The sequence below is a fragment of the Caretta caretta genome, chromosome 7 (genome assembly GCF_965140235.1).
Source record: "Caretta caretta isolate rCarCar2 chromosome 7, rCarCar1.hap1, whole genome shotgun sequence".
In the NCBI taxonomy this organism is placed as follows: Eukaryota; Metazoa; Chordata; order Testudines; family Cheloniidae; genus Caretta; species Caretta caretta.
In genome coordinates, this window is record NC_134212.1 from 88,944,539 (window position 1) to 88,968,294 (window position 23,756).

At 40.2% G+C, this 23,756-nt stretch overlaps 1 protein-coding gene across 7 annotated transcripts in view; it reads left to right on the forward strand.

The window, feature by feature from the left end:
• Nucleotides 1–23,756, forward strand: part of PCDH15 (protocadherin related 15) — a 1,356,473-nt gene that overhangs the window by 1,049,820 nt on the left and 282,897 nt on the right. For all 7 annotated transcript variants that reach the window (XM_048859211.2, XM_075130916.1, XM_048859220.2 and 4 more), the window contains 2 exons: nt 2,911–2,990; nt 16,897–16,990. In XM_048859211.2, coding sequence (XP_048715168.2) covers nt 2,911–2,990; nt 16,897–16,990 — 174 coding nt within the window. The remainder of the gene's footprint in view (nt 1–2,910; nt 2,991–16,896; nt 16,991–23,756) is intronic.

Consider the following 23,756-nt stretch of genomic DNA (forward strand, 5'->3'; position numbering starts at 1 on the left):
TTTTAGAATTACACAGCCCAACTCTTCTGGATAATTTTCATAGCCAATCATAAGCTAGTTGTCTCTGAAAGCATTAAAATAAGGGAGCCAGCAGCAGGCTGAATCAGGAATAGGCAATAAACTGGCAGCTGCTCTACTGCTGGAATATGCAATCCTTGAGACTCAGGTTATCTTGTAGGTAGCAAAGCCTTAGTTAGTTTTAGGATATTGGATAATGCAAACACAGTTTTGGAAAAGTAAATAAAGTGTTGAAATGAGCATTGTACTTTTCCCAAAGTTTCCAAATTAATTTTCAATATTTGTTTGTAAATGTTGCATTGTAATATCAGGTTTTGTACTCAGAAATTTAAAAGAAGTCTTTATTTAATCTAGTTAAAATTGTCTTTAGGAAAACATGTCAGGCCTAAATTACATTTATGGAGATGGGGTGTTATTAGCCATGTCAAAGGGGACATGAAAGAGTCATGGTCCTTGAATCCCTTCTCACTGACCTGGTCAGCTCTGGAGGGGAGCATTTAGATGGGGTAGCTAGCCATCGCCACTTTCCTATTACGTACCAGAGATCCCCAGATATTATCATTAAGAATATTTTGAAAAGAGCATAAAACATTCCAATTATTAAAGAACAATGCTTTGAAAAGTAAAAAAACCCACCTTATTATAATATACATTCAAATTATAACTTTGTATTGTATATCCTGCCACACAGTATGGCATATGTGTAATATATTATTTTATATATTGAATTCAAATAAGATATTGCAATATTTAAGCAAAATATTTAATTGTTAAATCACACGTATATCTAATAAAATTTGTCTGAAGTCTGTTAGTCTTGAACATGTGTCATTTCCATTGAGATCAAGGAGACTGCTTGTGATTTTAAAGGTTAAGCACATGCATAATTGTTTGTAGGATTGAGACCTTGTTTTGTTTGGTAGAATGGAAGTGAGAAGTATTGGAAACAAAAAAACTCATTTTAAATCCTTGTTCATTTAATTCACTTTTGTTGATTTTTGACACAAGAGTATGATGACAATAACCAGGAAAGACCAGCTTCTTTTGAGAGCAAGTTCTTAATTTTTTTCCTGAACTCTGTGACTCCTAAGGCCTTGCAATGTATTTCAACCCATCATAAGTAATCCTGGATATTTGAGATATACCCAATAGCTACATACACTTAAAAATTCCAATTTGTTGGAAATTCTAATTGTCAGTTCCTTCTATTAACACACAGATGAAGGAAGTTCCAATTTATTTTTGCATGCTAATTCCACATATTTTAAAATGTACCCAGTTGATTACAACTGGTATTTTAATAGCAACAATCAAGATTACCTTAAGTAAAGTAGCAATAAATAATCCCCACTGTGTTATTTGGTAAATAAGACTGTGTTTATTGCATGCCTAGAAGCTGTTTATTACTTCATATTCTGCCAGCCATTGTTGATTAAAGCTTAAGTATGCAAATGTTCTCATTTTCTTGAGATTTCGATAAACAGGAATAGAGCAATTACCATGTTCCTGAGGTGTGCTTTACAAGCAGGCAGTAATTCTCTAGGGGTGGCAAAATGGGTGCATTTAATTGATCTTGAAATATACAGGTGTCAAAATACAATTTTATTTAATCAGCTGATCCAAATTTAGAGAGAGATGATTTTTATTTGGTTGTGAGTCTTCAGTTTTCTTTGTGTTTTTACACGATGTACTTATTTGAATTTAATTGATTAAGATCATACATAATTTATTTTGCTATTACCTGTGCATTTTAATGAAGCACATATGAACCTACCAAATCAGTGATAAATGCATTTCCAAGTTATTGGGGAGAGGGGAAGTGTCTTTGTTTTGCTTTGTTTTGTGAGAGTCTGGATTCAGGAAGAGAAGGAAAAGAAGCTGCCAATGTTGCAAATTTGATTGACAATCAGGATAGTGAATTTGTCAACCATGATGGAGAAAGTGAGAGGGAAATATAAAGGTTCTGAAAAGTAACAGAAAAACAGTGACAGTTAAGAGATGTGACCCCAGACAGAGGGAAAGATGTTAGGTGTGTGTAGAGAGAGATTTAAGACTCATCAATATCAAAATGATGTTAGAGACCATGGAAATGAATTGAATATTAGAGTGTCTTAAAAATGTAGGGTTTTCCTCAACAATTTTTGTCAAATAATTTTTTCCCATTTTTTGTTTAAAAAAATGAAATTTTATTGTCCAGCTCTAGACATGGAGATGAGTGTAGAGGAGACAAAGGATAGACCTCTGAGAACACCAAATGAAGTGAAAGAGAATGAAGTGGATCCACCAGAACTAAGGTTGAAGAAGCAGTCAGCAACACAGGCAAAGAACCTGCTTCTCATCCTGATCTTCCGCGAACCTGAAAGAAAAGTCAGAGAGGTTGTGATTCAGGGGTGAGAGTCAGTAAGAGGAACATCAGCAAAACAATTGAGAAAGATGGCAAACAAAACAATCAGAAAGTAAAGTATCTGGATGAGAAGAATAGGGGAAAGGTCCTGTCCTGAGGGTTGTCAAGGAAATGTCAGGATTTGGTCCAATCAGAATATATTTGCACAGCCCTTAAAAATAATAGAAAACATAAGTACTTGAATACATCATACATTTCATGTGCTACTTGTTCATACTGGTGGTGGTAATTTGAAAGTGTATATTTAAAATAAAATATTATTGTATGTGTTCAGAATATTGACATGATGCAACTGCATAGTAAATACTGCACATACAGCCATAGCTGATAAAATGGAAACAGTGAGCACTGATTCCTCTTGAAAAGATACTTAATACTTCAATGGGTTAATTTTGAAGGTTAATTTTACAGCATATAGATTGAACAGCACTAACCAGCTTTTTTATCATCTATGACTATAACATATTATTTTGATTGTTTTTCTGAAGGCCACGGATCGAGAGGGTGACCCAATAAGATACCGCATCCAAAATGGAGATCCTCAACATGTTTTTAATCTCTCTGAAACGTAAGTGGAAAAACCATTAGAACTGAATTTTTAATACTTCTGTCAAATGAACATATAGATTGTGAGCAAGAGAAAGGACTCCTAATCAGAGGTGTTCAGCTGTTTGTTGTTCAGCTCTTAGCTGTTAATGAGAGCTCTCTCAATGGTACTGAGCTCTGAAATTTTACACAGGGGACTATTTATTTATTTTAAACATTTTACTAGCTAAAACCCATTGAGGTGGAAATGTTCCATTTACAAGAGTGACCTGGGATTAATTAGATGCCTTTAAAGTTGTCAGCTTTTTCCTAATGAAAGGGATATTTTTACTTACTTTCTTGCTTTGAAAAATACTACTCTGTAATGAAAAAGAAGATTTTTTGAGCTATTATTTTAAAACTAGATATTTCAGACACCAGCAAAATGGGAAACATTTAGCTTTTCCTAAGGTTGAAAACCTCCTTAATTTCAGTAAGAAGAGGATATATTATTAGATACAAGCACCAGATAGGGCCCCACATTCTTTCAAGTGGCTGCAATTTACATCCTATCATTCCACCAAATGTCATTCCTATTCAAAGGGAAAGGAAGGGTAAACTGACTTCCCCCTTGTAGAGAATGGGAAGAGGTGGGGTGGGAGGCAAAGAGGAAGCTTTCGTTAGGAGCTTAAATGTTAATCTAATTTAATAGGGTTTAAGGAATAAGTGAGGAATTGCAGAGACTCCCTTAGATCAATGTGAATATACCAAAATAAAAGATGATAGATTCATAAAAGTTCAACCCCTTATGTTTGGATGGGATCAGCTAATCTAAATGTAATGTATTTTTATGGGCCCTTTACCCATATCTAAGCACTGATAAAATTATGTAAAAAGCTGATTGGTAATAGGCTCCCTGATTGGCTACACCACCTGACTTCAACTCTGACCCTGGGCTCTTCCATTTTGCTCCCAACTTTGGTTCTGACCCTGGGTTTGGATTCCTGGCTATCAACTCTTGTACTAACCATGAGGCCTGACTCCTGCTCCAACTGCTAGGCATGTCTGTCTTGATTCCAGTCACTGACATCCTCCAAAGAGAGGGTTGGTTCTCAGAAGAAATGCCTACAAGGCTTCAGAGGAACAGCCGTGTTAGTCTGTATTCGCAAAAAGAAAAGGAGTACTTGTGGCACCTTAGAGACTAACCAATTTATTTGAGCATGAGCTTTCGTGAAAGCTCATGCTCAAATAAATTGGTTAGTCTCTAAGGTGCCACAAGTACTCCTTTTCTTTTTGCCTACAAGGCTGTAACCTCTGGGAGCGGGCCTACATTGTTTTTGAAATAAACCCCTTAGGTGTGGCCATTAACTAACTTCATCTTCCGCTACCATGGTTTCAATGTACATATGTGTGAGGGTAGTCATTGCTGGGACAAGCGTTTATCAAAAATATCGGCTTTTATTATGACTGTAGTCTAAACTCTACTGGCAGACAGTTCCAAAGTTGGTGTCACTTGCTGCACAACACTCGGTCCTCAGTACCTAAGGGTTTGTCTCCACTGCAATAAAAGACCCATGGACGTGGTCACAGCCAGCCTGGGTCAGTTGACTTAGGCTCACAGGGCTCAGGGTGTGGGGCTATAAAATAGCAGTGTAGATGTTTGGGCTCTAAGACCCCCTCAATGGGAATGGGTCTCAGAGGGTGGGCTCTAGTCCGAGCCCGAATATCTACACTGTTGTTTTTAGCCCTGCAGCCTGAACACCGCTAACCTGAGTCAGCTGACCCAGGCTCTGAGATTTGGTGCCACAGGTCTTTTATTGCAGGTACCATAAGAGTCATATTCTGTGTGTCTTCAGCTGCATTGTCCCTGTTGGACACAAATTGATTTAAGATATTCATGACATCAATTCATTGGAGATTTTTTGCATTAAGACCAAGACTAAGATTTTGAATTCAGTCAGGAAATAAATTAGGAGATAGTGGAATTCATGGAAAAGTAGTGTGTTGTGCTCTCATCATCATCAATCATCATCATTAGCATCTTATTATTATTATTGTTTCTCAATATTACTCATAGGGATATTTTGTTTTGTTTTAAACAAATACTCTTAATGACATACAAGATATTTAAGCATAAAAAGGGAAAAGCTACTGTTTAACATTTATCCCCAATAAATCCTGACCACAAATCAACTCTGTAGGTTTTGGGTACTCAGGTATTTTGTTTAAACCTCTGCAGAATTCCAGCATTTTAGTTGTTCGAATGCACTTGTTTTCCTTTGACTTACCTTAACATTTTTGCTCTGCCTGAGAGCACTGTCTTCTGGAGGTCACCGATTGTGATGTCTTGCACTCCTGTCGTGTTCTTAAGATCTCATTCGTACCCTTAAGGTTCACATCAGGTGTTCCAATAATCACTGGGATCATCTTTGTTCTAGTTTTCATAATAGTTTCACTTTCATAATTCACTATCTTCTCTTCTTTTTTCATTTTTATGTTTCTGTCTGCTGATATGGCACCTCAATTCATATGGTGGTGTTTGTCTTCTTTCTACAACAACTATCTGTCCCATTTGCCTGCAATGTGACAATTGCCAGATGCCATAGAATCTTAACCTCCTCAAGCATGCTTTCAATTTGGTGTTTCTAATACTGCATGGTTCTTTTAAATGCATACTTGCCACAGAGGCTCCAGTGTAGAAACTTGGTAGCCTCATTTTGTCTGTTCATATAGTCTCTCCAAGCTGGCTCCTACAGGCAGCCAACACTTCAGTTTCTAGTATTTTATTTTATTTTATTTCATTTTATTTTATTTTATTTTATTACCATAGCACTTAGGAGCCCCAGTTATGGACTAGGACTCATTGCGCTAGGCATTGTACAAATATAGGATAAAAAGATACAAATATAGGACAAAAAGGCAGTCCATGCTCCAGACAGCTTAGTTGCTTGGGTAATTGGCTGTGCATCCCACACAAGCAACAACTTCTGTACCAGTTATATAGAGTCTCTCGTACAATGATAAAAGTGGCTGGGTCCTTAGAGAGGAAAAGATGTGCTTTCCTAGCCATCTTAAGATAGAAGGCAATCCACACAACTGTAACCATCTGTGTACAAGAATAGTGAGAAGAAAAGGAATACTTGTGGCACCTTAGAGACTAACAAATTTATTTGAGCATAAGCTTTCGTGAGCTACAGCTCACTTCATCAGATGCATTCAGTGGAAAATACAGTGTCCAGGAAGTGGATCTCTTGTGTGGACTGGTCCAGGCTGAGGTTGACACTACCATGCTAATAAGCGATGGTCACATAAACACCTACTGAACAGAAACAGAAACCTACTGACTGCTATTCCTACCTACATGCCTCCAGCTTTCATCCAGACCACACCACACAATCCATTGTCTACAGCCAAGCTCTGCGATGCAACCACATTTGCTCCAACCCCTCAGACAGAGACAAACACCTACAAGATCTCTATCAAGCGTTCTTACAACTACAATACCCACCAGCTGAAGTGAAGAAACAAATTGACAGAGCCAGAAGAGTACCCAGAAGTCACCTACTACAGGACAGGCCCAACAAAGAAAATAACAGAACGCCACTAGCCATCACCTTCAGCCCCCAACTAAAACCTCTCCAACGCATCATCAAGGATCTACAACCTATCCTGAAGGATGACCCATCACTCTCACAGTTCTTGGGAGACAGGCCAGTCCTTGCTTACAGACAGCCCCTCAACCTGAAGCAAATACTCACCAGCAACCACACAACACACAACAGAACCACTAACCCAGGAACCTATCCTTGCAACAAAGCCCGTTGCCAACTGTGTCCACATATCTATTCAGGGGACACCATCATAGGGCCTAATCACATCAGTCACACTATCAGAGGCTCGTTCACCTGCACATCTACCAATGTGATATATGTCATCATGTGCCAGCAATACCCCTCTGCCATGTACATTGGTCAAACTGGACAGTCTCTACATAAAAGAATAAATGGAAACAAATCAGACGTCAAGAATTATAACATTCAAAAACCAGTCAGAGAACACTTCAATCTCTTTGGTCACTTGATTACAGACCTAAAAGTGGCAATTCTTCAACAAAAAGACTTCAAAAACAGACTCCAACGAGAGACTGCTGAATTGGAATTAATTTGCAAACTGGATACAATTAACTTAGGCTTTAATAAAGACTGGGAGTGGATGGGTCATTACACAAAGTAAAAGTATTTCCTCATGTTTATTCCCCTACCCCACCCCCACTGTTCCTCAGACATTCTTGTCAACTGCTGGAAATGGCCCACCTTGATTATCACTACAAAAGGTTCTTCCATTCCCCCCCCCCCGCTCTCCTGCTGGTAATAGCTCACCTTACCTGATCACTCTCTTTACAGTGCGTATGGTAACACCCATTGTTTCGTGTTCTCTGTGTATATAAATCTCCCCACTGTATTTTCCACTGCATGCATCCGATGAAGTGAGCTATAGCTCACGAAAGCTTATGCTCAAATAAATTTGTTAGTCTCTAAGGTGCCACAAGTACTCCTTTTCTTTTTGCGAATACAGACTAACACGGCTGCTACTCTGAAAAGAAAAGTGAGGACTCCAGTATGGCCACTACGTTTTTCCATCTTTCATGGTGTGTGGTCTGTTGTTAGAGTATTGTCAAGTTTCTTGAAGAATATCCGCCTTTGTACCATCATCACTTCTGACTTTTCTGGACTGAGTATGAGCTAAGTTCTCTTTGTCGATCCACTGATTTTTTCTAGGCATTGAGACATCTTGTTCAGAAAATGGATTGGTGGTGAGGAAACATATAGTTAGTGTTATCTAAATGTTCTTGGCATAGGAGTGGCATCTCACAGCCTCTTATAGATATTAATAGATTTTAAGGACAGAATCATTATCATCTAGTCTGACCTCCTTCATAACATAGGCCACATCACCCACTAATTCAGTGAAACCAGATTGATTGATATAGAATCTATCTTTTAGAAAGGACATCCAATCTTGATTTGTTCTGCCAAGTCAAATGCTATTTGATTGTAGTGGAGTACTAGCACAATATAGGACTAGCACCATGTCCTTGCGATTGTTCCAATAATCTTTTTATTTTTCCAGGAATTTACATTAGATACTTTTCTTAAGAACCCAGATGCACTTAGGGCCCAAGCCAAAGACCATTGAAATTACTTGAAAGACTCCAATTTATTTTAATTGGAGAAGGATGAGGCCCTTAAATAGGAAGCTTTTTCATATGTTTCAATTTACGTAATTGTGTGGAAGCTTGAAAGCTTGTTTCTCACACCAACAGAAGTTGGTCCAGTAAAAGACATTACCTCACCCCGTTTGTCTCTCTAATCTAGGTAATTGTTACAGAGTGTGAGTAGCCTAAGACTGACTCACCACTATGTGCCCTTTGGAAGAATCCCCACATGGGGTAACTTGATGAGGTAATAGTACTAAGTGATCAGCTAATTAATTGGATGATTCTGCTTATTAACTGGAAACAGTTGAAAGAGAGACAGTGTGAGACAGAGGGAGTGAAGAAAGCTGGAAAGAAGGGTTAGGGTACGTCTACACTGGCAAAGTTACAGCACCGGCAGTTAAAGCGCCATTCAGAGAGCGCAGAAGGAAAACTGCTGTTGTGTGTTCACACTGACAGCTGCCTGTGCAATAATGAGTCCACACTTGCAGCACTTGCAGAGCTATTCAAATTAGTGCACTCTGGGCAGCTATCCCACAGAGCACCTCTTTCTCTTTTGTCTCTAAGATTTGTGGGAAGGCGGAGGGGGTCGCAGGGCATCCTGTGTCCAATCCCAATTCCCCATGATGCATTGCTTTGCATCCCAGCAATCCCTGTGCTTCCATCCACATTTGGCGCCATCTTTCAATGGTTTGTGTACTGCGTGCCCTGCCTCTTTCGGGCTGCAGGAATGGATTCCGAACTGTGGACCAGTATGCTGCTCACTCTGACCAACACGTCACGAGTGGCAGTGGAGTTATTCCTTACACTGCAAAGGCAAAAGGAGTGCGACATTGATCTCACCACAAGTAGTAGCTACGACACAAGATTGCTTGTGGCATTCACGGAGGTGCTGACCATAGTGGAACGCAGCTTTTGGGCTCAGGAAACAAGCACTGAGTGGTGGGATCACATCTGGGATGATGAGCAGTGGCTGCAGAACTTTCACATGAGGAAAGCCACATTCATGATGAGCTCGCCCCAGCCCTGTGGCACAAGGACATGAGAATGAGAACTGCCCTGTCGCTGGAGAAGTGTGTGACGATTGCACTGTGGAAGCTGGCTACTCCAGACTGCTACCAATCTGTAGCTAACCAGTTAGGAGTGGGAAAGTTGACTGCTGGAGTTGTGTTGATGGAAGTGTGCTGGACCGTTAATCACATCCTGCTCTGAGAGACCATGACTCTGGGCAATGTGCATGACATTTTGGATGGCTTTGCATTCATGGGCTTCCCTAACTGCGGAGGAGCGATAGCTGGCACACACATTCAGATTCTGGCACCAGACCACATAGTCAAAGAGTACATTATTCGCAAGGCGTATTTCTCAATGGTTCTCCAGGCACTTGTGGATCACCGTGGGTGTTTCACAGACATTAACACAGGCTGGTCTGGAAAGGTGCATGACACACACATCTTTCAGAACACTGGCTTGTTCAAGAAGCTGCAAGCAGGGACTTTCTTCCCGGACCAGAAGGTCACCATTGGGGAAGTCGAAATGCCCATTGTGATCCTGGGAGACCTCGCCTACCCCATGAAGCCATACATGGGGCAACTTGACCGCAGCAGGGAGTGATTCAACAACAAGCTGAGCAAGTGCAGAATGACTGTTGAGTGTGCATTTGGCGGTTTAAAAGCCCGCTGGTGATGCCTGTATGGGAAGCTAGACATGGCCGATGATAATATTCCTATGCTTATAGCCGCTGGCTGTACACTCCATAATATTTGTGAAGGGAAGGGTGAAAGCTTCACTCAGGGCTGGACTGCAGAGGCTCAGTGGCTGGAGGCTGAGTTTGAACAGCCAGAGACCAGGGCTATTAGAGGGGTGCAGCACAGGGCCATAAGGAACAGGGATGCCTTGAGGCAGCAATTTGAAGCTGAAAGCCACTAATATTTGTTGCTATGCTTGGGAGTGCAGTGCTTGTAATACTAGGAGGTGATTGGTGCACATGATGCAAGAAGGGGCCTTAACATAATTGTATGTTGCTTTGCAGTTTTCTTTTTGCTTTCACTTAATAGAACTAAAGATTGCTTTCAAACAAACACAATTCTTTTATTAAAACACAACAACTGGAGGAGACAGTCAAACAAACAAATTCATCAGCAGGGCGGGGGTTGGGGGATGGGGGAAGGGAAGGTCTCAAGAGGAGGAGGTGTCCCGAGACGGCTTCAGATGTGTGTGTGTCCAGAGATCATACCCAACCTTCTCCTTTGGAGTACGATGCAGCGGGTGCTGTACTTCAGCGGGTCCAAACTGAAGAGGGATGGGTGTTGAGTGCAGTGGGTAGTGGAGTCCACACTGCTGGACTGGGAGGAGGGAGGAATGGAATGCTGCAGGTAGAAAGTGGAGTCAGGAGGTGGATAACAATGTGCTGGCAATGTGGAGGGGGCAGGCGTGGCACATGGGAAAGAGTTTTGTGACAGTGGCTGCAGGGGAGGGGCGGATGCGGAGCTGCTCAGTTTGAAGAGCTAGTATCACCTGGAGTATGTCCACTTGGCACTCCATAACATTTAAGAGCCACTCCGTGGCTTCTTTCTGGTGTGCCACGTTCTCCTTTCGGTCCCTCTTCTCACTGTCCCACCACTCCTTCAATTCCTGTTTCTTGGCAGTGGAGTGCATCATAACCTCAAGGAGAAAGTCCTCCTTAGTTGTCCTTGGCCACTTTCTAATTCTGGGCAGCCTTTCTGCCACTGATAACAAAGAGGGAGGCTGGGCTCCCAAGGTCATTTCTCTGAAGTTTAAATGCAACATTTTACAGAAGCAGTATTGTTTGCAACACAGACAACACTGATTCAGTGCTTTAAAACACAGTACTCACACACCTGTCACTAACTGACTGATCCCAAGCAAGTCCACATGAGCCACAAGACCCCCAAAATGGTGAGCAGCCGCAGGAGCAGGGTAAATCACTGTTCCCGGACCCTGATGTACACTGGGCATGTGGCTCTTGGGTAGAGCCAGCACTGTAGCAGGGCCTGATAATCATTCCTGTCCTCACACTTTCCACAGGAGGTGATCATTATGGAACATATCTTGCTGCTGAGGGTGAGCAGGGAATCAAGGGAGGGTCTTCTCCAAACCTGCAGCTTCCACCCTGGCCTCTATGCGGCTCACCTGTGTGCAGCAGTGGTGCTCTCCCCCACCCCCCTTAATGGCAAAGTGGTAAGGGAAAATTACCATTAATGGGGCAAGAAACAAAGCAGCTCTGCCGAGGAACCTGAGGCAGCAGATTGCCTAGTATCTTCTTGAGAGTTTCCTGGAGATCTCAGAAGGAGATTCCCATGAAGTGAGGGAGTCTATCAACAGCCTGTTCTGCCACTCAGACTAGGCAAGCAGTGGGAGACAAGCCTGCTTTCTCCAACCCTTCTGCCCCCAACAACTCGCTTCAGCAATTCCCAAAATCAGATCCACTTACCAGGGGCCTCCTCTCCTGTTTGTGCTTCACCAAGATCCGACAGCTGTGACTGGCTAGGCTCTTCTGGGGTAGAAAAGAGCTCCTGACTGCATGCATCGCTGGCCTATGAGTCATCCTCTGCCTCTGAGTCCCCCTGCCCCTCTTCATCCACACCTCTATGCCTTTTGACTGGGTGTTTTTTTTAGAGCACTACAACTGCACAGTTTCTAAACACTAAGTGGCTTGGCAGTGCGTACACCTCGGGAGTTACAGCACAGAAAGCTGCTGCACTGCGCAGAAATTTGCCAGTGTAGGCAGGGCCTTAGAGAAGCCCAGGATCTCACAGAGGAGTGATCTTTTCTCTTCTGTTCTGCATGTTTGCAATAGGTAAAGATTTGGGGGAAATATCTAGTTATGCTGGGGGGAAAAATATTTATAAAGCACATTATAAATAAAACACCTAGTGTTGAACTTGCAGCTGGAATACATAAGGATTGTTTGCAGTGAGAATCCAGGGTGAGGGAACCCCATTCTGTGACTCCAGAAGCGGTCGAGTCCCTTAGTGCTATATCAATTAACCCTTTTTTAACTGTGTACAGTATATCTCCTTTAGCATTCACATCACTAACTAGATAATGCCTCGTTCTGAAGACTGACATAGTAGCCTTTTTAATTAAGCTTCAGTTCTGTCTCCTCTGACAAAATCTGAATCTTATCTGAGGTAATTAGGAACTTCATTAGCTCCCCATGAAAAGTGATGAATATTTGACTAAAGCCCAAGGAATGATAATGGAATACATGAAACAGAAATGCATACAGTCCATTTGACCCTGAGTACAACACAATATCTCATAATTAAACCATTTCTTCAAGTATGTTCAGTTATCTACATAGCTTATCTAGAAAAGACTTATTACAAATGTTACAGGGATAAGAAGAGACTGCTTGGAATAGGTTTCAGAGTAGCAGCCGTGTTAGTCTATATCTGCAAAAAGAACAGGAGTACATGGGGCACCTTAGAGACTAACAAATTTATTTGAGTATAAGCTTTCGTGGGCTACAGCCCACTTCATCGGATACATGCAGTGGAAAATACAGTAGGATGATTTTATATACACAGAGAACATGAAATAATGGGTGTTATCATACACACTATAACGAGAGTGATCAGTTAAGGTGAGCTATTACCAGCAGGAGAGAGAAAAAAAAAGACTTTTGTAGTGATAATCAAGATGGGCCATTTCCAGCAGTTGACAAGAACATGGGAGGAACAGTGGGGGGCATAAACACGGGGAAATAGGTTTACTTTGTGTAATGACCATCCACTCCCAGTCTTTATTCAAGCCTAATTTAATGGTGTCTAGTTTGCAAATTAATTCCAATTTAGCAGTCTCTCATTGGAGTCTGTTTTTAGGGTTTTTTTGTTGTAATATTGCAACTCTTAGGTGTGTAATCGAGTGACCAGAGAGATTGAAGTGTTCTCCGACTGGTTTTTGAATGTTATAATTCTTGACGTCTGATTTGTGTCCATTATTCTTTTACGTAGAGACTGTCTGGTTTGGCCAATGTACATGGCAGAGGGCTGTAGCCCACGAAAGCTCATGCTCAAATAAATTTGTTAATCTCTAAGGTGCCACAAGTACTCCTGTTCTTTTTACTTGGAATAGGACAGTATGGTGCACACAGGAATTGAAAAAAAGCAAAACAGCGTATGTTTTCCTGTTCATCTTAAGTCTAAAATTCACAGGTGATAAATGAGCCTGCAGCTGCAGTGTACTGTTATTGGAGCACTATTTCTTGTGGAGATTTTATCTGTAACAAGTATACTTTTCCTTCAGAGCCCAATCATGAAATGTATTATAACTGTACTAACATTTTATCACAATAAAAACACAAATTTCTTAATAGGAAGCATTCATGTTGAACATGAGCAGAACATGCAAATCCAGTTTCCTTCTGTTTAGATTTTATTAGAGTGTTCTTAAACCTTTATTTTAAACTTTTTATTACATTGAGATGATTGCTAATTCATTAAAAGGGGCAGTTGGGGATATGTGTACTATTTAAAAGCAGGGAGTGGTTTTCTCTTTTGTGCCTATTAATAGACATCTGACCTTTTTAAAATATTGGAAGGGGGCAAATTGCCATCCCGGGATATTCACTGCTATTTCCACTTTTCTGATGTATCAAATATTGAAATAAAAATTTTAGGTTAAAAGTTAAATGGTCTTTAATAAGATTAATGTAATTACTAATTGAGTTCCCTGGTATAGTGGCCCCATGCAGAGAACAGTGCATGAGATTAGAGAAGTGGAAGTAAGATATAGAGTATTAATGCATGTTCCCCCTAGTTGTTTAGTAAAATTCTGGAAATAAGTTATTGCTGAGTCAATCTGATTTGATGTTCTTTCCATCTCTGAAAGACGCTACTAGAGACATTCATGCACCTTAGCATTTGGGGGGTTTTTTTGTAGCCATGAGTGACATGATTTAACACCTTTCTCAGATTCCCCCTATCATAATGATTGAGACTGGATATTATCTTAGAGGCCAGTCACTTGATCTTAGGAAAGAGCTCCTAATACTTCCCACTTATTCTTATTCCACTGAACCATATTAGTATTCACTTAAAAGTGTGTGCTTGCTCTACCCAGCTGACCAAAGATAGAGCACTGGCATAACAGACTTTAGTGTTCACCGCCAAAGATGTTGGGGAGCTTCCTACCCTGACCTGCTCCTTTCTGATAATAAAGAGGAGAAGTCTTGAAGAGTGAAATGTCAGAAGAAGAGTTGCTGGAGCAAATTTATAATATAAAAACCCAGATTATGTAAATCCAAGAGGTCTGTTGGAGTTTAACTATGAACTGGCTGAGCAACTAATAAAAATGTACAATATCTCTTTAAAAACAATAAACAGGGGATTACGGGTAGCAAATGTTATACCCGTATTTTCAATAGGCTCTAAGAATGATACAGTTAATTATATAATATGAGCCTTACATCTGTACCTAGCAAACTGGTTGAAATGATCAATAAAAACAGAATAACAAAACACTTGGAGGATCACAATATGATAGGGTCTAACCAGCATAGCTTCTGAAAAGGAAAACTAATCTCTAGTAATTATCAAATGTGCCAAAAAAATAGTGGATAAAGAAGACCTGGTAGACATTTATTTAGATTCCAAAAGGCCTCTGACAAGTTCCTGCACAAGAGATACTCAAGAAGCTAACTAAGGTGAGAGGCAAAATATTGTCATGGATCAAAAACAGGCTTGGAGATAGAAAACAAAGAATAGGAGTAATGGTCAATTTTCATAATAGAAAATGGTTAACAGTGGGGTTCCTGAAAGTTGTTTAATATATTTATTAATTATCAGGAAAGTGGAAGGGGGGGGGGAAGGGTTGTAGTGAGGTAGCAAAATTTGCAGATAACACAAAATTATTTAAGTTAGGACAGGAGAGGACTGAGGGATTCAGAGAGATTTAGACAACCTCGGTGAATGGGCAACATGACGGTGAAGGCAATGCATGATGGAAGGGAAAAACAAAACAAAACTACTAGTTAATCTTACAGGGTTCTAAATTAGCTCTTCCAACTCAGGAAAGGGACCTGGATGTCATTACAGATAGCTTAATGAAGACTTCTGCTCGCTGTGGTCAAAAAAGCTAACAAGATATTAAGTTGCATAAGGACTGGGATGATTAATATTTATTACCACCTTTATATAAATCAATGTGGTGGCCTCATCTGGAATGCTATGTGCAATACTGTTCACCTCATCTTAAAATTGATATTGCTATATTAGGAGGAGTTCAAAGAAGGGTGATGAGAATGATCAAAGACATGGAATAACTTGCATATGGAGAGAGAGCCTGGGATTGTTTACCTTAGAAATAAATGAATAAAAGGGGACATGATAAACATCTATACAAGTATGTATGGAACAGGGAAGGTAGATGTGGAATGTCTGTCTCTTCTCCTTGTTTCATAAGAGAAGAACCAGGGGACATTCAATGAAGTTAAAAGGTGGGAAATTCAAAACTGATAAAAGGAAATACTTGTTCACACAATATGTAATTAAATTGTGGAATACACTGGCACATTCTCACTGAGACCAAGAATTTACCAAGATTCAGGAAGGGATTAGATCTTTATATGGTTAGCAAGGGTATCCAGAGTCATCGTCATTAAATATGACAAAAAATTGTGGAAGGGATATTAAACATGATGCTTCAGAGTTTAAGACAGTTTCTATCGATTAAATATCAATCTGAGACCAAATGTGGGGGACAGATTACTACACATCTGCCTTCTGTGGTGCTCTTACCTACGTCGAAAACACTGGGTGCTAGCCACTGTCAGAGGCAGGATACCGGACTAGATTTATCTTAGGTCGGATCCTTTATGGCAGTTCATACAGACTGTGGGAAAGCTAGGAGAAAAATTCAGAGTTCCTTGGGGAAACTCCAGCTGTATCACCCAAGGTGAAATAGAAATGAGCCTTCCTACAAAATGAGGATCATCACTACTAGATAAAGACCAATAATAACTGCTAATTTTGTGATTATTATGAATGTTAGTCCACAGTGAGAATCTGTTTTTGTTCCTCGACACCACAAAGCAGTTCAAGAAGTTAGTCAGACTCCTGACCATGGAGATCTGGGACAAATCCTACTCTGCTTTATTTGTCTTTGCTATTTACGTCAATTTTTATTTTGTATTGTTTTGGAACAGCACAAGTTCTTTCATGGCCTAAAGACAGTAGGTTGATTTATTCTCCTTTACACACCACCTACACTGGTGATAATCTTTTATTACTAGGGAATACAGTACCCGTACTGGTGAGCACTGAAAAAGAATTGACTCTGTGCACACTCATTCAGTACACTTATGCAATGAATGGAAAAGTAGACTTTTCTGTAAAATGTTCAAGGGACATGAATCTTTGTAAGAGACATTCCCTAGTTTAATACAAATACTGTAATCTAAATGCTTTTCTGTCAGGGCTATCAGAAATCTGCTGTGATGAATATAAGGCATGAAATTCTCTCTTGTGGTTTATGACAGCAGTACAAACCCCTTGAATGAATGACAGTCTTGCATTCAGTCTGGGACTATCTATTGTATAATCCTGTACATCATCAGGTCACTACTTTAGTCATAAATTATACGTGTATGAAACCATAAAGCATTCGAAATCGGCTCATTGTTTTACAAGTATTTACCCATCCAAAGCCTTCATGCAGTTATGATATATCCTAAAAGCTTATATAATTTAATGTTTTGTTTTATTACTAGTTCTGGACTTCTTGCCTTAGGAAAGCCCTTGGACAGAGAAAGCACTGATCGCTACATTTTGATTGTTACAGCCTCGGATGGCAGACCAGATGGGGTGAGTTTCTATCGAGAGTTTAAGAAAGTGTTTAGTTATCATCCCAGGAGTGTTGGGAGCTGGGAGTAATACAACCATAGAATCTTTTATCTGGGTCTTGAATGAATAGATCTATGACTTGCAGCAATTTCCCTGTATGCAAGAAAGGTTTGTGCAGGTATCTCCCATGCACCACTTTGAAAACTTTTAGACACTAAAACAAAAATGATTGTGCCAGCTCACTTTTGACCTTTCTTTGTTCTGCAGTATCAAGAATAAATACAATAAATGCAACTGTTTGAGACATCCAGCTGTGTGGGATCTTGTGACCATTCAATTTCCCTGATACTTAGAGTCCAGTCTCCCTGCCTGCCTCCTTCTGCACACCATTTTGGAAGAGGTCCCTTTTATTGTGTGCACCCATATTCTGTGTCATTTTCTCTGTCCTATTAAATGTATTACTCAATCTTAGTTCAGAATTTGCACATGGCAAATGCTGTCCTGGTTCAATTTTTGTAAGTATTTATGGAAATCAATTTGCACAAGTATTTGCCAATCTTTTTATGAACTGTAACAGGCATTTTTCTTTTATTTGGAAGTGTAGCAGGAAATTTGCAACTTATCCATTAGGAGTTTTGGCTTCTTTTTCTGTGTGTTCTGCCAGAGGCAGTTTGACACTTGACATTGTGTCGAGAAGTTAGATTAATCTATCTCTCATTACTTTCTAATGATTTTTTTAAATTACCTATTGTTATTCCTCTTCCCTTAAGCTCTGTCCGCTTGTGTATTCTTAGCTTCTGCGGTCTTCAGAGTGGGGATCATCCATCTTTAGTGTTTGGAAAGCACCTTGCACATAGTTCAGTCTATAATAAATAAATAATTTTGTTGAATTACAGGCTGTTCATTTTGGGTTTCTGAACCACTTTTTTCAGAACCTTAACTGAAGAACTAGAAGAAAATAATTTTACCTCTCTTAAAATGAATTTGAAGCAGTTCATCTAGTATATTTTGGTACATTTAATGAAACTGTAATATGGTTCTTAAATAATAATATTACCCACACAAAAGCTTCATTAACTCAGAGTACATCTACACTGCTCACTTCACTGTTACCCCGTCTCTCTCCCAGCATGGGTATCAATAGGAGTGTAGACAGTGAGGCACTGCGTAAGTGAGTAAAGATATGCCTGAATCCTTAGGGTATGTACCTACATGGCTCTCTACTTGGCCAAGCAATGTTTTCCCATCTACACTGCTAAAAATAGCAGTGTAGTGTTCTTCTGCCAATGCCAGAGCCTTTCACTGCCATGTGCAGCTACACACCATAGTGTACATATACCTAGCTTTGCACTGTGGTGTATAGCAATACGTACCCCACATGCTGCTGCAAATGGTGTGAAGTGTAGACGTAAATTCAGAGTGAAGGTCCATCAAGTACAGTTCCTGACAATAAGACAAATATTAAAAAAGGAGGAAATCATATGATAAAGTAACACTCACACCTAACACAAGTCTCTGAGCATTAGCCCACTCTAATTGTGAACCCACACCAACACACAGTAACACCACATTCTCTTTTAGTTGAACAATCTGGTTACCTTCAATGTGTATATCAAAGAGCTGAACATCACATTTTATATTTATACAGATATCTGTATCTAAAATGTGCTTATCCTTATAAGTAGAAAACTGGATGAGGTCGTAGTGGGTGTGGAGATATTAGTTGGCACTGAAGGGGCACCCATCAAAGAAAGGTCAGAAGACAAAGGTCATTCTTAAAGTCTGCAGCAAACTCAAGATGAAACTTTCCCATGCTACAGTCTTAAGAGATGCACAAGAGTGGAATAATTCTTTTGCAGATCTTTCATGATAGAAAGAGAAAAATGGAAGAGAAATGGTTAAAAGTACCTTGGCTGAGAGGTTTTTATTTCTGCACCTGCTAGAAATGCAGCACAGAATGGCTCATCCTTGCGGGAGGAGAGGCAAAATATGACTTAGTCATTGTTGCACCCTCCCCATTCTGTACACCTCTAGGAACCAGTGAAATTCCCAGAGTGAAGTAGAGCAACCAAGGGCTGCTCTACATTATGGCACCCCACCCTCGAGACTGACTATGGGCTGGTTCTCAGCAGTAAAAAAAATCCCTGTAATGCTGAGTGCTATTAGGATCCTCCTGCTTTCAGCTGCTGGCACATCTCCTATGTTGGAGCTTACAGCCCTTTCATATAGTCGAATCCCGTGGCTGTCCTACACAGTTTTCTGCTTGGGGTGAATTCTCCCCAGTGTAGTTAGTTTTTACAGCACCATAGCAATATACAGAAGCCATAACAAGACCCAGCATCTCAGCGCTTCTCTTAATAGTCTACATAAAATAGTCTTAAAGTAAGTATTGTCTTAATACTTTAATTTTCTTGACACTTTGAACCCTCCTCCATCCTTTAATCTCTATGAGCTCAGTTGCTTTTCCAGTGGTCATTTTCATCTCTTACTTTCTATAGAAAAAACTAAATCTGGAGAGTTACAGAACTCCTATTATAGTTTTGGTTATAAAAGACTATAGTGTGCTGCTGGAATAATATCCAGGCCTCATAATGATAGTTGAAAATATTTTCCTCCTTTTTTTCACCTTAAAACCCATCCCTCCTTGCCTTTTGCTCACCCAGACATCTCTTAATTCAACTTTTAAAGTAAAATCTCATGTTATAGCAGCCCAGCCACTTCTGAAGTGCTGCTGAGTATAGCAGCTGGGCTGGAGTTGAATGAAATGTGACTTTTTTCCCCTTTGAAGTTAAATTGCCTAAAGTGCTGCAAAGGAACCATTTTATATATCCCCCAGCCCTGCCTCCAAGCTCTACAGGCATCTGGGCTGATGTATAGCTTCTCTTTCACATGAAAAGTAACTGACTTTCCTTTATGTGTGAAACTTCATCGATGCCCAGTTATCTATGCAGCTTGATGGCCAGGTGGGCAGTTTCCTTCAGAGAACAGGTGCCATTATGTCATATGTGAAGAAACTTCACTGTCATGAAATGATCTAGTGATAAAACTGGTGATGACATTCCTGTGTGGTGTGGGGTTCTATACAAAGGGAAAACATCACCCAAAGTCCCAGCTGGGCCGTCAAATACTTGGTGTTCATAGACCTGTTCTAATGTCAACCAAAAATATTCAGCGGTCCTTTGCTGTTGGGTCAGATATTTTAAATGCAAGGTGGAGTGGGGAGTCCACAAGTGAAAACTCATTGACTCACATGGTGGTGTCCTTTTTCTCATATTGACTGTTAGAGGTAGGAAACCAGTAGTTCCTTTTTATGAATGAGGATTACCGCAGTTTTTCTTCTAACTGTTCCACCTTAGACTTTGTTACAGTGGTATATTCTTTTTTGGAAAAACACTGGTGTGGTGTTACTTATGAAGAGGAACAATATAGTGGGAGGAAGGCTTGTTGCAAGTCCCTAAACATTGTTTAAAGAATAAAACTACTGATTACATATTTTAACAACATTAGCAGGCATAATAATCTGATTTGTTTCCATCCAGCAATATGCTACTTGAAATTAAATGAATTAAGTAGATTCAAATATACACGGAAAAGCTTAGCTTTTACATTTAATGCAAAATGTGCTTTAAGATTTAACATACAGAGGAAGGAAAATTACTTTTGTTTTCCATAAAAAAATTCTTCTCCTTAATTTGTAACATGGATATTTGGCTTTGGGACATTTTGCACTCCCATTGTTCAGAGTAAGTATTAGGAACAATGGTTGAATAATCACTTTAAAATTTAAGTCATATTATTCCATTCAGGGTTTCCAAGAAAAGAACACAGACATTTGGGAAATACGTGAGAACTCCTATTCAGAGTAGAACAAACAAACACTTTTATATTTTCTTTCATTTATACATATTTTGGCAGTTTCAAAGTTGATTGAATTCAATGTGGCTTCAACAACTGAATGCACTGGACAGTGTTCTGTACCATGCCCTAGTTACTTCAGTTTGACTGACATTTTCAGCTTAACTGTCTTGTGAATGAGAACTTCAACTGCTGTTAGTCAGTTTTTAAGAACTTTGACTTCTTCTAGTCCAGTTTCTATATACTGTATAAAATAGTTGCCTTCATAAAATTACACTTTGTATACAGGTGCTCTCCGTATACTGGGAGTTGTTTGAAAAGATAGCCTAAGTAATATTGCTTGTTGAGTTTACAGATATATAAAGTGGACTGTAAAACAGTTCAATTTAAGAGTTTTTCAAGTTCTATAGAGTTGCCTGCATTTCAGAAATACAATTTAATCAATGAGTAATGGGAGTAAACATTGATAGAAAACTCTTATATCGTTGTTTTTAACGTATTCACCCAGTGCAATATGTCATAAGCTGTAGAATCATTTTAAACACTACTACTAGAATACCGTAGTATTCATGGAAATTGATCAGCAGTGCATAGGTTTTCAACTGACTTCTGATAACTTCAAAAAGCAATACTGCTTTCCATTTTGCTGCACAGCATGTGTGACATCATTTTATCACTTGGGTCCTTCTTATACTTTAAAATGCTCTTGATTGTTTGAAATACTCAGGCATGCTTCCCAAGCTATATTCATTCTGGTTTACAGTACTAGAGTTTAGTTGGCGCATGGTTTTTATGCTGGCCTTGAAATAACATAACCCATCACCTGTCCCTGAAATGCCACAATACCAAGAGTTGAAAATGTGTACAGGACTTATAGCCAGTTATTGCTTCCCCAGTTATGAGGCTTAGACAGAACAATGACAGAACAATAACAAGTGAAAGGAAAAATCTGTCAAGTTCAAGTTACATTGACAAACTTTGATATTTTCAGGTAAGATTGCCATTAGGTGCCAGTAGGATTTAGAGAGTGACCACCTTCAAGCAGGGTGGCTTTTGTCCAGCTGACTGAATTAAGGGAGCGGTGCCTTACTGGGGTGGAGGGGGAGGGGAGGAAGAGGGAGAGAGCAGAAACTATTGCAAAAGGAGAGGAGTCAGTGTGGTTGCTGACTCATCCCCTGGAGAACCAGAACTGCAAAAGGCAACCTTGGGCAGTGAAGCCCCCATTTTACATGGACTAAGCTGAGGCAGCACCCAACCTCCCTCCCCTTTAGGTTGTGAAAGGCCAGGTTTGGTCAAGACGTGCTTTGGGCATTGCACTAGCTGCCCCTTTTCAGGGGGGGCTGGGAAAGAATTTTTCCATCACCACCAGACTGGCTAGGTAGCATGGGTTGGTTTTTTTCAACCTTCCCAACAGGAGGTTCGGGGAGGGCTTTGTTGATGTGTGGCATAGGCGCCGACCTCCTCTCTACCCCTCCGACCCAGGCCCTGCCCTCATTCCACCTCTTCCCCCAAACCCCCACCCCACCTATTCCCGCCCTCTCTCTGCCCCCAGCCCTGCCCCCACTCCATCCCTTCCGCTAAGGCTGCACGAAGACCCCGCCTCTTTCTGTCCCCTCTGGGAGGCACTGGGAGGGAGGGGGATAAGTTGATCAGCGGGCTGCCAGCGGGAGGGAGACTCTGAAGAGTGGTTGGGGGAGAGTGTGGCTGTCGGTGGGTGGTAAGCACCCACTATTTTTTTCCCATGGGTGCTCCAGGGCTGAAGGGATGGTAAGGTTCCAGCAATAGATTGGCTGGGGGACCTGGATAGAAAAGTGGTGTGGAGTGGTGGGTGAGATCCTGTGGCCTGCGTTGTGCAGGAGGTCAGACTAGATGATCATAATGGTCCCTTCTGACCTAAATATCTATGAATCTATGAAAAAGAGGAGGAGCTGGTGGAAGCCCCAGGTAATTATTGAATGAACATGGGGTTACCTCCATTGTACACTTTTATATACTGGGTAGTCCCAGACATTTAATAATAAAATTGCAGCCTGATTAAAACCATATCAAGTGTCTCCTGTCCTTCTTTCGGTATAGCTGGACAAGCAAAGTACGCTGATTTTTTGTAAGAAGAAAGCAATTCTATTCTATGCTATTTAAGAACTTAAAACAACAATGTGTGTATGTTTCTTCATTTGTGTGTGAGACTAGACTATGTAGTGTACTGCAGGATCATTTACTGCTCTTTGTATTTAAGAAACATAGAAAGGTGAAGGTGTTTGTTGTGGTTTTGGAAGTAACTTACAGAAGACATAAAGCAATAATTAATACAAAATTTAGGAGTGGAAAGTGGAAATTAGGTGCTGTACTCTTGACTACAGAGCACAAGAAAATGGTGGTGGTAGAAGGTCCTGTCTATTTTTCACAGCAGTGTCCTTCTAGAACGTCCAGTGTCTTAAAATCCATATCTATTCATCTTACAATACCGTTGAAGGGCTGTCACAAACTGTTAATGAAAAATGTAAAATACTGTGATGTGAAATGGAATGTTTTGCAGTACATTCCATTCTTGCATTTACTTCGAGCCAAACATGAGGCAGAGGCAGAACTGGATAATAAAGTAATCTCTCTGTCCACAAGGCCATGAGATGCGCAGGTGAGCACAGTGTATCTTTGCGGTATACTTCTCTTTCTTAATGCATCTTATCCTTGGCCAAAACAAATCAACACCACTTTTAGTGCAGAAAAAAAATTCAGCCCCTGGACTATATATGATAAATTACATTATCCAAATTATGCTTCAGTGTTTGACTTCGTAGAAAAGTCTATTATTAATTTCAACTATTTATCTACTAACATATTTAAATTAATATTATCCATATATGGCAATAATTAGGTGCTAGTAGATTTGTGTAATTTAGACTTGTGTTTGACTTCCTAGAAAAGTCTATTA